The sequence below is a fragment of the Nicotiana sylvestris genome, chromosome 12 (assembly GCF_000393655.2).
Source record: "Nicotiana sylvestris chromosome 12, ASM39365v2, whole genome shotgun sequence".
Classification (NCBI taxonomy): Eukaryota; Viridiplantae; Streptophyta; class Magnoliopsida; order Solanales; family Solanaceae; genus Nicotiana; species Nicotiana sylvestris.
In genome coordinates this window covers 64,498,236-64,515,284 of record NC_091068.1, presented here as the reverse complement: position 1 = coordinate 64,515,284, position 17,049 = coordinate 64,498,236, and the positions used below count along the sequence as shown (strand labels likewise).

The window sequence follows — 17,049 nt, the reverse complement described above, 5'->3', positions numbered from 1 at the left end:
AGCACAAGGCTGTACAAAGAGAGAATGAAGAGGCTACACGATCAGAACATTGTTGAGCGAAATTTCAAACCTGGGGACATGGTATTGCTATACAACTCAAAACTGAGGTTTTTCCCGGGTAAGCTGAAGTCACGATGGTCTGGACCATTTCGAGTAGTTGAAGTTTTCCAGTCAGGAGCGGTTGACGTTGCCACTGAGAATGACTCTCGTACATTTAGAGTCAATGGTCAGAGATTGAAGTTGTATGTGGGTATGAGCGAGCCCAAGGAAGGGTCTGAACTGCAGTTGACTGAACCACGGAGGTCGAGCGAGCCTTAACTACACTCATCTGGGTCGTGCCGCGATGTTAAATTAGGCGCTGCATGGGAGGCAACCCATGAAATTGTTGTAAGTGTAACTCTTCTAAAAAAAAGCGTCAGAATCAGAGATGGGCTCAGACCGCTGTTCTACCGCGACCACGGTCAAACCGCTGTCGTCACCCTTCTCTGAACCCAGGCCATCGCGGTTGCACCGCGACCGCGGTCAAGATGGGCATGTGAACTTGGCCTACCGCGGTCCTACCGCGACCGCGGCAGACGCAGACGGGATCCAGGTAATTTTTTTTTGTTTTAATGTTTTTTCTTTTCCTCTTTACCCAAAATAGCCCCCCCCCACCTACCACTAAAACCTCCCCCACCCGCCCAGAACCACCAACCCCCCTTCCCAATCCTCCACTCATTTCTCTCTAATTTCTCTCTAACCTCTCTCTATTTTCTCTTTTCTCCTCTCATCTTCACAAAACTTCATTATCATCCTCCCCTACTTTCCACCTTCACCACCCACTTTCCCTCCACCAAACAAGTAAGTTTCTCTTTTTCTCTCTCTCTATTTCATCTTCTAACTTAGTGTAAATTTGGTCTAAACTTATTTAGTTAAACCCTAGGTAGGAATAGTGTAGATTTCCTTTCTATTTTTGCTTCTTTTTTTTTTATTGTTGTATTTGCTTCTTGTAGATTTATTTGGTGCTAAAATGTTTGGGTCTTTCTTCTACTTCGATTGTGGGGGTTGTTTAGATGCTTTGGAGGCCTAGAAATAATTTCTGCGGTGTAGCTTGGTGGTGGGACCTTTTTGGCCGGAAATCTGGGGCTTGTGGTGCTATTTTGAGGCATTTTGTGCCTACCCTAGGTTGTGGTGGTATTGTATTTGGTGAATGGTGGTGTTATTTTTAACGTGACTCACTTGAGGGAGTAAGTGTGGGGTGTTGTATGCTTGTGGGGCCATTGTGGAGATTGTAACTTTGAACATATCACGAGTTGAGGGTTTGACATAGTGTCTAAATGGAATAAATGGGAGATATTATTTGGTGCCATCGGGTGGTGAAGTCTGAGTAACCATCCGGTTGGCACATGTAGGATATATTTGATGGTTCTTCTGTATTCTTTGCAGGTCATATGGCTCGTAAGAAGCAAAAGAGATCGGCAGACACGTCCCAACAGCCTACTTATGATGCTTCTAGGTTCGAATCCGAAGTGGTAGAGGACGACTTTCATGCCAAGGCCTCAAAGAGCTTCACCCCTGAAATACCGATTGACAGGGCAGCCCTCCGTGCAGAAAAGGAGGAGATGTATGAGGAAATCCGGCAGAGGGAAATGGAGTTCTTATTTGATGAACCTGAAACGGTGAACAGGATGCTTGTACGGGAGTTCTACACGAACTGCCCAGATCATATGCTGCAAGAGGTGACTGTGCGAGGAACATGGGTAGATGCCTCAGTTAAAACTATTAGACAGGTATTGCGGCTACCCCGGTTTACTGGTGACGTCGACTATTACCAGGACGCCCCAGGTGTCACTTGGTATACTATGACTGAGGTACTCTGCGCAGGGGGGCAACCAATCTGGATACGTGACCACATCACCCTGAACTCCAATTCGTTCACCCATTTGGCTAAGTGTTGGCTCACTGTCATTTGTAGCCGGTTCTTGCCCTCAAGCAATACGACTGATGTGAACTTCCAAAGAGCCCTTTTGACGTGGTGCTTCGTCACAAAGAAAGATTTTGATGCGGCAAGGCTTATTGGTGACGAAATGATCATACGGTCCCCGCTGGGGTCAAAAGGATTCTACTTTCCCTCCCTGGTGACTACATTGTGCCTGCGGAAGAATGTCCCCACAAATCCTGCTGATGGAGAGTTGCCCCCTAAAGCAGCCTTCAAAGCTTCGAGCATCAGAGTGGGCAGGGGTGCATGCACCACTATTGAGATCGATGATGAGGATGATGACCCGGTTCCCATGGCACCATCCAGGAGATCATATGACAGTGTCGGACCCTCTCGGCACCCCCATGCTGGGGCTGGCTTATCCAGATCACAGTCCCCACATCCTACGTTGCGTTCTATAGAGGAAGAGGTTGCCGATCTTCGCACCTCGGTGGAGGGCCTACACACGCGTATGGATGCCATGTCTCAGTAGCAGGCCAGGTCTGAGAGCCGGTTCATGTCCTGGTTCCGTGCTTTAGGGAGAGCTTGCCATGTGGACCCCAGCACAGTCTCTGAATCTGATTGAGTCTCAGGGAAATCTTCTTACCCTTTTGCTCTTTACCTTCTTGATATGACATGGGGACATTCCAGGACTTTAAGTGTGGGGTGGGAGACTTGCTTTAGTGATATGTGTACTGTACATAGACATTATGTGTGTTGTAGCATGAAATTGATGTTGTTGTATACAATTGACTGTACTTATATGAGGAGTCTGACTTGGCCCAACGACGGACAATTGTCGACGGGTCTCTTGAGGGTCCAAATTGGATATAAAAAAAAAGGTAGAAGACTCTTCCTGAGGACGGACCACTTAGACAAGTACTCTTGAGGGAAGTAGTCCATGAAGATTTTTTTTCTTTTTATTTTATTTATTTTTTTTCCTTTTTAGGCAGTGTAGTAAGTCCCCCTTGGTTTTTCTTTTGGCCACGGTTCTTTTCCAAGGGTTTTTCTTGAACCGGGTTAGGTAGATTTTCCTTTTGTAGTTAGGACTAAGATGGGTAAAGGCTAGAATGCTACCCTGGATGTACACACCTGCAAACAACTAAAATGAACTTGAGAGTGTGACGTCTAGGCTCAGTTGTGGAGTTGTAAATCTATGCCTTAATTTTGCACATCTTCATTTGCTTGAATGCTCGTATGAGTGTGTTGATAAACTGATTCAGAACGAGTTACATGCTAAGTGTGTGAGATTTTACTTGCATTATGTGCTTGCATGCGATACCTAGAACTTGCCCTGTGTGTTTGCAAAGCGAAATAGAAGATGTTTGGTTTTAGAGATGATTGAGGCATTTCTTTGTATAAGCCTATATATGATGGTGAATCCACCTTTGCCATAGTTAACCCTTTTGAGCCTGAAGCCTGTTCTTTGATAACCCTATAATGACCTATATCCCTGTGTTTGAATAGCTGATTGTTTGAACCTATACCTCCGAGAAGCACTTGAATCACTAAGGAACATACAAAAGTCAAAGTGTGGGGTGGTAGGGAGTTAGCGAAAAAAGGGGAATCAGGAATGAATCATTTGAATAGTGCACTAGCATTTTAAAAAAAACAAGAAGCCAGTTGCACCTAAAGAAAAGTAGTGGTCACCTGTGAAACAAAAATGTGGAGGAATGATTAGGCTGAGCAGGGAAATTGAGATAAAAGGAAGTGTGTATTAAAAGTGCTTAAGGAGGTTAGTCACTACATCCAAATATCCTACCCGACCCTTAGCCTACATTACAACCAAATAAAGACCTCTTGATCTTTGACTAAAACAGCTCGATTAGTAGAGTACTACACTATGGGCAAGCTTATGGTGTGTTTATGTGGCATGTGAATGTTCTTTGCTGAGAGTGAGTGAATTCTTTCTATCTTCGGTTCCTTGTGTTTGAATTTTATGCGTGTGGAACTTCTCTCAGACTTTTGATGTGAGGGAATGTGACTCGGGAAGGAAAGGTAAGTCTTCACCTCTGTTAGAGTAACTAGAGTCAGCGCAAGTGTGTCATGGCAGTAGAGTCTGCATCTGGGGTATGACCGGTACATTGCTTAGGTTGTTCCGTCAAAATGGCGGGTGTGACATACTTGGGGTAATGCATCAAACGGTTAGGCTTAGAAGTGTGGTTTAGCTTGCTCGAGGACGAGCAAAGGTTTAAGTGTAGGGTGTTGATAATAGGTGAATTTAACTATATTCAGGCCCTAAATAACCGCCTTCTTGCATAGTTTTGATAATAAAAGTGATAACAAAATGCTCTTATTAGTGCTTTTCATGACTTGCAGGTTATATATGACTAGGGAATGCTAGGGAGTACTTTTGGAGTCAAAAATTAAATAAAGAGAGGCCATCCGTGAAATATCCCAAGTGAACCACGCAAAAACAGGCTGAAGAATCAGAAAAATGATTCTGCCGCGGTTCCACCGCGACCGCGGCAGAACCGCGGTGAAGACTACTCGCGGACAGAAGGAGATTCAGAGGAGCTGTTTGGCCGCGGTTCCACTACGACCGCGGCAGAACCGCGGTAGGCGAGAGAAAGTTCAGGGACTAAAGTGCAAAACACAAGATTTTTATCCCAAAACCCTATTTTAAACACTAGACTTCGCCCAAGAGAGGCATGTATTGATTTTCAGAGTTTCTTAGGAAGGAAAACCATTGTGAGAGATCACACAAAACATCTTTCTTCTTTTCTTTGATTTTTATTGCTAAGTTTATGATGAATCTTATCTTAGTTTGTTTACCCATAGTTATGAGTAGTTAAATCCTTTGTCTAAGGTTTTGAAGGAACCTATTGGGGGATGAACTTCTTGTTTATGTGAATACAAATTGCTAGTTTCAATCTTTATTTATTCAACTATGTTCTTCTTGTAGTTAATTGACAGGATCCTCAATTAGCTGTGCCTATTTAGTGTGCATAACTCGGGAGAGAGTGCATATTTAGGTTATTGTTGAACAACACTACTTCCAAAGTATAAGAGGGATCTATAACTGCGGGTTTAAAGGCGGGATTAGGGATAACGAAGCCTTGGGTGCAATCTTAAGTGAACTGTGTTAATTAAAGCTAGCTAGTGTATCTCGGGAGAGTGCAATAGTATATTACTGTGATTACTCGGGAGAGATTTATGGTAAGACGAGCGTTCATGATTGATAGAGAAGTGTTGGTACATTTGTATGAAGCATAAATAGAAGGGATTCCATCATTAGGGAAAGTCATTACCTGCATTTTCTTATTATTGTTTACAACCTTAGCATTTTAGTTTACATCTTGTTATTTACTTGTAATCTTAGTTAGTAAAGAAACCATCAACGGTGATTCAAACGTCTGGGGAAGTTGGTTCTCAAGAGTTTAGTAGTTCTAAAGATTGTGATTGATAGGTTAATTCTCTGTGGATTCGACTCTGGGCAGAATACTCAGGTTATATTTGCAACGTCTGATTGTCCTTTTTATAAGGCATAGTTGGGCGTGATCACCTATCCATCAGTGGACTCTATCCGTTCAAATGTATTCTCCTTCCTGATATTGTTTAAATCTTCTATTTTGCCTTTGTACTTGCCTTTAATGGGACTAAGAGGAGGAATGGGTGGAGGGCCCTTGGATCTTGTGAAATAAGATGATGATGCTAGAGTGCACGAACTAACATTTGGGGGAGGGAATAAATAAACAAAATAAAACAAAAGGTAATCAAGTCAGTGAGTATTACAAAAAGTATTGTAATATTTAAACACATAGTGCGGGAATGTAAAGCGTGTCCTAATTTGGGAACCTATTTGTGCCCGAGGTAGGCCTAGCGACAAATTGATTTGGAGAACTTAGAATGCTAAATGCCTTATTTCATAATATAAAAACAGACGAATCCCAAAATGATACTAAGATAATAACAAGTCGCTACTAGCACTTGGCCTTATTACATTTGGAAAGCGAGTAAACCTAATCTATTTGGCCTTAGAAGGACCTTCCTCAGGTTGAATGCTCTCGTTGATCAAATCCTCCAGTTTGCGTAGGTTCACCAGTAAAAATGCCTTTGCCAGGTGTTCTCATTCGTTTCCCTCTTTGTTCCGGCAGTCGGTGACTCTCCTTCTCACTTTTCCTTCCAACTCCAGCAAACTATACTCCAGATATTCCAACTTTTCGTTAGCTTTGGCAGCCCTCTCTTTCCACTCATTGATTTGGTCGTTCGATGGAAGACTCCTCCACCAGTCTAGCAAGAGTGGGGGCGTGCTAGCCATACGAAACTGGGGACCTCATGCCTCATTTTCTACAAAACAAAAAGGTTAGACCCTACCCCCACCGGAGTCGACTATCTATATATTTATGATCAGCACATCGACATTTAGTTCTCTAAATTAATGCACAAAACTTGGTTGTGTCAACTAGGATTATGGAAAACCCTATGGACTTTGGATAAGTTTTTATCTTAAAGGATCATTATATGGACAACATAACTGATCCAACTAGGTTTGACTATGATGCATGCGCAATTTAAACAGATTAAGGTTTCTATAGGGTTTTATACTGGTACCCTCGAGCAGACAACTCAAGGGGGGAGGAACGGAACTGTCAACTGCACCACTGATTGACTAGTTTTACCGCAAATAAGCCTTTCCGAATTTAGGGGGTAATGATATAGGAAGGGCGCAACCACTCATCAAGAGTTGCTATAGTATTTGTTTGGCACGAGTGGAGTATGATGTTGAGCATGATTATGCAGTAATTATATGCATGTTGACATGTATTTGCATATTAAGAAAGCGATAAATATAGCAGTTTCATAATTTAAAGTAGTTATAAAGGAAGGAAACAAGAAAGATATGTCAGTTTTACTTTTGAAAAAGAAATTAAGCGCTTAAAGGAATTAAATAAATAATTGCACATAGGGAGGGGTAAAAATTTACAAAAACGGTATGAAATGGTAAAAGCCTAGTTATCCCCAATAGAGTCGCCATGATGTCCCGCTCCCTTTTTCTTTTTGCGGAATCGAGTTCATGACATTTTGGTATGGGACAACTCATTCCTTTTGGGAAGGGGTTTGCATTTTAGAGAGTCGCCACCTAATGATTTTAAGGTGCATTAGGGCGCCTATAGGGTTCATCTATAATGATGATTGGTAACCAAAGATAGGGTAAGGGCTTGAAATTATCCTAATGGAAAGGTGTTAGGCAACCCTCATGATCCACTAGTATGGTTCCCGGCCAGACAGTTTTTTGTGAATTTGTGCAATTAGCAAATAAACAAGCATGGCTCAAATAGTAGGGGGGGTTTGAGTTTAAATATACAAGTGTTTGAAAAGCAATTAGCCAAAGGCAAAATTTTGAAAAGAATTACAATCTAAAGCATGATTATAAATGTAAAGGGGTGTCCTAGGTTTGCTTGTAATATGGATCACATAAATGCAATACCCGGTATGACACTCCTCAAAGAGGGGCTATACATGGTATTAGCGCACCTGTCATCATATCCATATCTACCCTTTCCCGCCCCGTAAAGGTAATTAAAGAGAAGATTGGTATCGACCCCTATTGCATGTTGTTACCCATCCCTTCCTACTAGTCCTTGAGGAGTTTAGGACTTCTATCCTATGAGATATGGTTCTAGGTGGACCCTCAGGTTTAGAGGTAAAATTCTAGGCGACATACAAGAATACTTAGGACTGCATTTAAAGGGAAAAATACAAAAACAGACAGAAGTCTCAGGTATACCTCTACAAATAATGCACATAGATAACATGACTCATACATAATTAAAGTCTGAATTTAAATCCTATGCATGGTATATAAGTGATAACAGCAGAACCAGATTTATTACATGACTCAGAAAAGAAGTCTGAATCAGGCTTGCCTACTGATTTTAACATACTAGCAGTTTAAACAAGGACAATTCTATTTTTATTTAAGCAGTTACCTAAGGCTTGCCTAGATGTAAAGTGATATGCGGCAGTTATTCCGAGTTATTAAAACAGTGTGCAAATTATTTTACCCTAAGAACATGTTGTTCTAGTTGATACGAATGCAGAGGTTATCCCCAGTTATTTTAAATAGGATAATCAAGTTTGAAGCTATTTTTACCTCTTTTATAATCAGCAGTTTACACTAAGTGTGAATGCAAGTGCGAATGAGATCCTAAAACATGGTATCTAAGATGCATGTATAAAGCTCATGATACAGAATTCCTAGAGCAGGATTTATAAATGCACATGGCAGGATTGCATAATTTCTTAAGAGTAGGATTTCTAAATGCACATGGCAGCGTAGAACATAATAGTAAAGTGCTAATTATTAGCAGATTTTAGCACATGATTTTTGTAAAGGTGCACATGCTGAAACAATAAACATGTGACCTAAGAGCATGATTTCTAATGTATGTATGAACCCTAAGCATGGTTTCTATTTCGCAATTAGGAACATAAACCTAATAATATGTTTTCTACCCTTAACAACAATAGCATGCATATTTACCCCATCCTTGTTCACTAGCCAATCCCAATACTTGTTTACAACAAGTTATTACAGACCAACATTGAAATGAATCACATAATGAAAATAAGAAGTTACACTATAGGAAGCCTGATTAGGACTTCCTCTTTGAGTTATGTAATCAATCACCACAAGTGCCAAGATTGTTCAATAGCCTTTCTCATACCTGGGTGTGTCAGAGTTCCCTAAGGACCTCAAGGGATCCCGAGCAATGCTCACACCCAGATTTTCATAGTCAAGATAGAGTAGGTGCAGTGTGAAAAGGCCAGCTTTTATGTATCCAAGTTCATAGGGAGATCAAGGGTCCCAAGGCAAGGTTCGCATAAAAGGGGCAGAACCTAGTAATCTAAGAGTATATGTGAGAGTGCTTGACATAGGTTTAAAAGAGCTGAGTTGGAAAAACGTTTTTTAGAGGAGAAGGGAATAGGGGAAGCAACAACTTGGGATAGACCAGCACACACAGAACAAATCCAAAGAATAGTATCATTCCAACATTCACAAGCAGGGAAGTAAAGGGTTGGGGACATAGAGGACCCAAGACAGAAACACATGGATGAGAAGAGAAGCATATTGACCAACAAGCAAACAGAACAGATAGGGACTGATTTTAAAACACAAACAATTACTTCAAAGAGTTAATAAGGGAATCATGCTTAAAATTAGAAGAGTAATAAGATATTGGGATAGGGTATGAGAGTAGTCATGCAAGGGCTTATTGCACATAATCAGTCATGACTTAGTGTTAATCGAGTACATTAGGAAACATACTAGTTGAGGGACATAAACAAGAACAAGTAGACATGCTGATTATATTTGAACAAGAGAGGGTAGAACTTCAAACATGCGGAGTAAAGCAATAAACAAGAAATGCAGTTAAACAACATGAGCCATTAAGTTAGTGCAGAAAAAGATAGGGATTGACAAATAGTAGAGCACATAGAGTTGAGTTTCAGAAGTGAACTAGAAACATACCAGTTGAGGAAGCAAAGTGCAGAAAAGTAAAGCAAGTAGAGTTCCACAACCTAGCCTTGGCTTTCAACCAGCTAGACAAGCAGTAGCACAAGTAGCAGAGAAAGAAGAGAGAGTTCGAGTGTGTGTGTGTGTTTTTTTGAACTAATTGTTCGTGTTTTGAATTTAGAGTAGAGGACAATATATATAGTAGTTTAGGAGTGGAGCAAAATAAGGTAAAGAAATCATAATTCAACAATCAAGGAAATTACATATGAAATTAGTATAACCTTCCTTCAATTAAGGACAATTACCCAACGGTTAGAGGGCATGAGTCACTTAAGTAAGAAAATCAAATCAGACCCAAGTAAAAAGGTAAGCAAACAGAAGTTTAATTAAGGAAGTAATCATAAAGAATCAATGACATTACGGACAATAAGGTAATAAGAATAATCAGAGTTATAAACAAGGGAATGAATCAATAATCAACACATAATTTTAAACAAGCAAATCAGTCAATCGAGATTAAAAATAATACTGATTTGAAGAGAGGAAAAATATCAGTTTTCCATGAATAGCCAAATAGGCAAAAAATAGGATTTCATAATCATGCATAAACTTGCCAAGGGATCGACTCAGAAACCTTAGTAGAGATGAACTAGGGTAAAATTCACAAGATACTGAATTAGGCTAAAGGGAAAAATCATGAAAGTCAAAGCACAACACCAACAATGTAACAAGTAGCTCGGAAAGACTAAGAATCGAAGCAAAAACATAAGAAAATTAGAGCTTTAACATAAACTAGTTAGGGTCCAGACAATTTTAGCAGAAATCAATCAATAAAACCTAAGAACATATGATTAACACTCAAAAATCATGAAAACTTTGAGAAGACGAGTTTCAGTAAACCCTAATTTAGAAAAGAGCAACTAAAATCGAAATAGTTACTCAAAACAGGAGAGTTTTTAAAGGAAAACGTTTAATAACACTTGAATTGTCTCAGATCTATAAAGATCTTAGAAGAATCGAACAATAGTGAGTCTAGGGTTTCAAAAAATAGTAAAGATGGAGAAAATTGGTTAAAAACTCATGGATACGCTTAGATCTAAGATAGATCTAAAGAAAAGTGGAAAATCTCAAGAGCTAGGGTTTCAGAACCCAGAGAAGGTGAGAAAACATTAGATCGTTACCAGTTTTAGTTGGAAAGGCCATGGATCTTACTCGAACAGCCATGGATGGCCGAAACAAGTAGCATAAAAGATCATGGATAGAAGTTGAACAAGATCTGGACAAGTTCTCTTCGAGATCTTTCCACTAAATCACAAAAACGGGCAACCAGGAGACGTAGGAGACAAGTATACGTCTCAAACAGCCATAGGAATCCATGGATTGAGTGAGGATCAAAGGGGATTGGGCTGGTTTTAGGTGGCGGCGACTAGGATTTGAGTTAGGTTTCAGAGAGAATTGGAGAGGAAAGGGGATTCAAGAGCGGCGGATTGTAATAAAATGAGTTAGGTTAGGGGGTCGTTTGGGTTATAAAGGTTAAGGGGAAATAGGGGTCGTTGATCTTAGAGATCAACGGCCAAGATGAGAAGGGGGTTTGGGTTGGGTAGGATTAAATTGGGTTTGGGTCGGGTTTTAATTGAAATTGGGCTAGGAAATTGGGGTCCAATTTGGGCTACAATTGAAAGCCAATTTGGTTTTATTTTAAATAGCCCTTTTCCCAATTTAATTTATAAAAATAGTAAATAGTTTCTGAAAACTAATTTAAAAAGCTAAAATGATTTATAATACATAATTAAAAATTTTAAAAATACAGGATCCAATTTTATGCGTATAAAACATAATTAAATCTAAAAAAGCTAGTATTGCAATTATGTGCAATTTAGCTTTAAAAATACTAAATAAAATTTTAAAAATATGTAAAAAATTACTTTAGCCATATTTTGGCATAAGTATATAAATACAATAGATGAATTATCAAAATAATAATTTGGAAATAATTATTGGGAATTTTATGGATAAAAGGGGAGAAAATAAATCAATTTAAAACCTTTAAATTATGGAAAAATAATAAAACCCTTGGACATGCTTATATATGCATACATATACTATTTTGAAGGTTTTTTGCTTATTGAAAAAATATAGGGAAAAAATTGGGTATCAACAACGCCTTAAATGACTGGGAAGTTGAATCGATGGGATGTTTCAGTCACCTCTATCACTTGCGTCACAGTGCTCATGGTAAACCAATATCCGGTCCGGAAACTCAATTCGTTTCTTGTCATTACATTGCAAGAAACGAGGGAACTATCTGTATACGGTTAAAACCGGGCCCAATCGATTTTACTAATTAACCAGGACTAGGAGGATGGATCGACGACTAGTCCCATGGCTTGACAGACCGAGATACGAGGATAAGGTACCGAGTTCGGGATTCGAGACGCCCAATAAGATCGAAACTAGTAATAATCGAGATCGAACGGGATAGACATTGAACAAAACCAAAGATAGCATAGTAACGGAAAGGTGAGATATCCGTGACTGGTCGAGGATAATGACAGAAATCTCGGAACAGATCAAATCAAGGGCGGATGTTTAGATAATCATGGGATTTCCTTCTGTAATTGAAATTATACCGTAAATAGGATTCCTCTACTATGGGTCTTAATCATTTGTAATCATCTTATATTCACGCATATCAAAGCAATACAATACTCTTTTCTCTTATATTTTCTTGTTCATCAGTTTGCTTCATAACTCTACCCTCACTCACTCAGTTCAAGGGAAACCTAACTCGAGGTCTGAATTGCATTTCAATACTGGTTTGCTTCACTTTTTTGGTTTGCTTCCCTTTTCTATTATTAATCATCATATTTATCATTTGGTGTTAAGGTGAAATTACATAACTTTAAAACCACTTATAAGTTTAATAAGGGTAAACAGTATGAGCCACATAAAAGACTCTACGCACTACTAGAAAAGTATTAATTTGTGACTGAAAATAAAATAGTCGCTAATGGGACTACTTTTGCGACTGCTGTAGTCGGAAACATATCTGAAGTTTTATTACCTTTTCTAAAAAAGAAATTAGACTATTATTCCGACGAAAGCAGTGTGAAAATAGCGGGCCAATTTCCCGCTTCATGTCTGCGACCGATTCAGTCAGAGAATAAAAAGTCAAAAATATTAGTTGACCAATAAAGCTATTGCGTCGGTCGCCAAGTTAAAATTAAAATGGCAAAAAAATATTTAAGTGGGTTTGCGACCACGATAGTCAGAAATGTAAATTTAATATTTCAGGCCAAAATCCTATTTTCCCAATTTGTGCGCGCCCTGTTTCCCCAATTTCCCTCCTCTCTTTTTCGATATATTCCATTCCATCTCAGCGGCTGATAAAAAGCAAACAGGCAGACGAGGCAAAGGCTGACAGAGGCAAAGCTTCCACCATATTCTGTGCTTGAAATTCGTTTCAACCGAGCAAAAGAGTATAGCAGGTGCCTTTTTATTTCATCACCCATATTTTGTATGTAGTTTTCTTCCTTATTTAAGGTGAACTTTTGAAGCATTATTTCTCTGTTTTCTCTTCAACATTAACATACAGAATTAGTGGAATGAATGTGTGAATTTGATTTTGCTTCTTTCAGCCGGCTCTGTACTCGGATTTTCTCTAAATTTCCAGAAAATTCACAGTATCTGTGAGTTAAAAACTTAAAGCTTTTTCTTATCTTGAATATATCGATTAAGCTTATGTTCATACCAATGTTCTATAAATTAAGAAGAAGCTTCTAGTAACTTCATTGTTGTTGACCTCAACCTGTTGTTTTCTTGGAAACTGATTTCTGAGAATATGTTTATGGAGATGTGTTTAGGATGTATCTCAAAGTGTTTGATCTTCACAAACTTGTAGTCGTACTTGAGAAGTAGTAGCTTAGTAGGAGAGCTTTAATTTGGTAGTTGTAGTTTCAGTTATAGAATATAGCTTTGGGTAAATTGTGATGGTATCAGTAATATTTATAGGCAAAATTGGACCAAGACATTAAACAGTGACTTGCCATGAAAGTAATTGGTTGTTGCCTTCTTTCTTCTCTTTTTGGTCTTTCTGTTTAGATAACAGTTGTCATTGTTACAAGTGTGTTGAATCTGTCAAAGTAACTATTCTTTAAGTGGTCACACTAATCTCAATCTATGCTGCCTGTTGTGAACTGAAGTTGAAATATGCAAGGGCTGAATAATTTTGTACGTAAGGTTTAGGTCGAAAGGGTTTAAACATATATCGCATCATAATTTCCTCAATTATGCAAAATGAATATTTTGTGTCAAAATGTATGTTTAATGTTAGATAGAAAATGAATAATTTTAATGAATATATCGCATCATCCCCTCCTAGTGTTTCTAGGCCGCATGTTGGAGATTCTACCATACCATCATCCCCATCCATTGATACATATACATCTGCTCCTGATGATACACAGACTCAGACTTTTGAAGAGATTGTATCATATGATTCCCTTCATAGACTAATTATCATTCCTGATGGGACTACTGGGTAAGAAATTACTTTATTATTCGTTTGAATTGTTGAATATATTTTTAACATATGGTAATTTTAATGTAGGTTTGTTCCCTCCAATGAATCTACGAAGGTGGTTGTGGATTGTGTTAAAGGATTTTATCGAGATGCTTGGATTAAATGGTCAGATATACCATATATTTACAGAAATCAGATGTGGAATCAATTTAGGGTACAAAATCAATAAATTTTGTATTATTTATCAAACTACCCTTATTTCATCTAATGTTTTAAATAATTTGCAGACAATGTGTGCATGGATTTCCAAATATCATCAGCAAATAAGTCATAATTTCGAGAAAAAGCTGCTGATCGGCTTAAAAATCTCCTTTATAAAGCTCGACAGAAGGGCGAGAAGCTCGGTTGGATGCTAAAAGACATGTGGGATAGACTTATTGTGATATGGGCTTCTGAAGAATTTAAGAAGAGGAGCAATGCTGCAAAGGCTGCCCGAGCCTCCAATACGGGTGACTCATTGCACACTAGGGGTTCAATTAGTATGGAGAACAATAGAAGGAGAATGGTAACTTTCTTATTATATTTGTTTTGATTTTAACTAGATACAATTGAACTTTATCTAACTTAATTTTTTTTTTGCAGGAAAAGGAAAAAGGGAGACTTGTGACTTATGCTGAGGTCTTTGAGGACAAGCATTTGAAAAAGAAAAAGGATGGGACAAGAGAATGGGTCGAGCCACGTATTGCGAGGGTATATGTAAGATCCTTCTATTTCCTTTTTGTCTCTTCTTCTTCTTTGATTTGTTGGAGTTGATGATTCTTCTAGTCATAAGAAAAGGGCCTTATACTTTTATATATGTTGCTCTCCACAAGACTCCAAATAGTTCTGCTGCTACCATCTTTTTGTTCTTTATCAGAGCAAATTACTTCACTGCTCTTTTTTGCAGTCGGATGCCTTATTTCGACATCTTTAGTTGTTGTATGTCATCTCTTATAAGAAGTTTCATTCATTGTTTTCAATATCTTACGTCTTGTTGAATTCTTTGACTTTTCACAATATTCCTTATTACATAACCCATTAGCAAGAAGTATCGAGGAGTTGCTGCTTCAAATTTAGCTAATAGTTACTGCTTTTTCATTGTCTTGAGGACAGCATTGGTTATATTTACACTTGGTGTTGCATTTTTTCTTCCTTTTTTGGTAAATTATATCTTCTTTCTTGTTCATTGATTCAGACTGCACTAGTTGTAATCGAACTAGCATTTCCTATGTTTTGCTTAGTTGCTTGTTGATCCATATGCACATTAACTGCTACACTTACAAGAAACTTTAGATATACTCAGAGGATGGCAACTTATGTGCTGCTTGTGGTGTCTGACCAGTTCATCTGATAATTCTGATAATTTCCAGCATCTGATAATTCCGATCATTTCCAGCAGCTGATAATTCTGGAAACAAAAAAAATTGATCGATATTCCTAAAAACTACGAAATCTGAATCGATGAATATGGCTTTATCGTATTCATTAAGTTGCCATATTCTGAGCTTGTTGTAAATCCATTCATTAGATGCATTTTTCTCAGCATGTGGACTTCTTATTCTTTTGTATTTAGAGTTCACGATTAATAACATTGTCCACGTAATAATATTTTAATAGCATTTAGCCAAAGTACATACCTTTCCTTTTGTTTTGTGTGTGGACAAGACTTGACTCTAATGGGCATGGTTATTTGCCACAAGATAAATGTTGGCATTAAGAAATCATTAGAATGACACCACTGTTTTCAAGAACTCTGAAAGTTTGAATTACAATAGGCATATAAAATATGGAGTACTAGTCTTTTCCTTAGCCAAGTCATGCTTTGTCTTTCTCTCTACCTTATAATTGTGAAAAAATCAGAGTGCCCTCAGAACAATCACCCCGGGCAACTAGCTAGCTTTTATATCCTTAAATTCAAGTGCTGTTTTTTTTACAAAGAGGGAAAATCTGCTGGTACTCTAACTGAATATCTTTTCGGTCTCATTTTAATTTCAGGAAGCCTATCAGCAACGTTTTGAGGAATGGCGTCATAGTCAACCCGATTCCGAGGATAGTAGCTCAACCCAAGTGTCACTCAATGATGTAGCTTCAATATGGACGCAGGTGGTTGGTGGCGCAAAGAAAGGTAGAACCTACGGTCTTGGATAACAATATTCTGTAGGTCGTTCTACGACATTGTTGTCGGGTGATGCGAGTAATTCGTACGATCACGAAGAGGTGGAAGCATTACGAAAAGAAGTTGAAGAATTGAAGGAGGAACGGAAAGAAGATCGCGCAAATTTTAAAAAATTGCAGAGTCTAGTGGAGAAATTTATGAGCGGACGTCCATTTGCTCCTTCGAATGGCAACGGTGGTAGGGATAATGAGTTTTAGTTTGTTATGGTTATTGATGTTTGAGACATTATTATTTGTTGTAGTTGGATGTTTAGACTTGGTAATATTTACACTTGACTATGATTATTATATTTTAGACTAGATTGAATGGTGCCAGAATGATTAACTCTTTTTGGATGTTTTAGTTACAAATATTTATGTTTTGCATTTTATGGATTTGATTAGTTGCAATGGCGGATTGATTGGTTAGCATGGTAGATTAATTGGTTGTTGTATATTTGAATTGGTAGGTGGTATTGCTTTAAAAGAGCTGAAATTTGGCAAAAAAATGCCAGTTTTCCGACTTATTTCCAACCATAGTAGTCGCAAAATGCATCAAAATATTTCAGATTCAGAAACATCTGCGACTACTGTAGTCGGAAATACAAATAAATAAATAGTTTTAAATTAGATTTGTGACCACGGTAGTCAGAACCATAAATAAATAAATAAATAATTTTAAATCAGATTTGCGACCACAATCGTGGGAAAACTCAAATAAAATTAAATATTATTATAATTATATATACCGTTTTGCGATCGAAGTAGTGGGAAAGTTAATATAAAATTAAAATTTAATTTAACCTGTTTGCGATCGCATCGGTCAGAAACTTTACCTGTATTAGTCGTTTTTCTGTTTTGACTTAGTGACCGCTATAGTCGCAAATTACAGACGGATTCGGTCGCAAACTATTT

At 38.2% G+C, this 17,049-nt stretch overlaps 1 protein-coding gene across 8 annotated transcripts; it reads left to right on the top strand.

The window, feature by feature from the left end:
* The first annotated feature begins 12,702 nt into the window (after positions 1-12,702).
* On the top strand, positions 12,703-16,521 carry LOC104246696 (uncharacterized). 8 transcript variants are annotated; one of them, XR_011404586.1, is made up of 6 exons: positions 12,703-12,907; positions 13,058-13,959; positions 14,029-14,155; positions 14,229-14,506; positions 14,584-14,697; positions 15,976-16,521. XR_011404586.1 is itself a non-coding variant. In XM_009802570.2 (6 exons), the coding sequence occupies exons 4-6, from the start codon at positions 14,351-14,353 to the stop codon at positions 16,126-16,128; spliced, it is 423 nt and encodes a 140-aa protein (XP_009800872.2). In that variant the 5' UTR covers positions 12,712-12,907; positions 13,886-13,959; positions 14,029-14,155; positions 14,229-14,350; the 3' UTR covers positions 16,129-16,521. The 8 variants fall into 8 exon arrangements, 6 of the variants coding, with proteins under 6 accessions (XP_009800872.2, XP_009800873.2, XP_009800869.2 ...); XM_009802570.2 differs by having other exon boundaries at positions 12,712-12,907; positions 13,886-13,959; XM_009802571.2 differs by having other exon boundaries at positions 12,712-12,907; positions 13,058-13,108.
* The last annotated feature ends 528 nt before the right edge of the window (positions 16,522-17,049 follow it).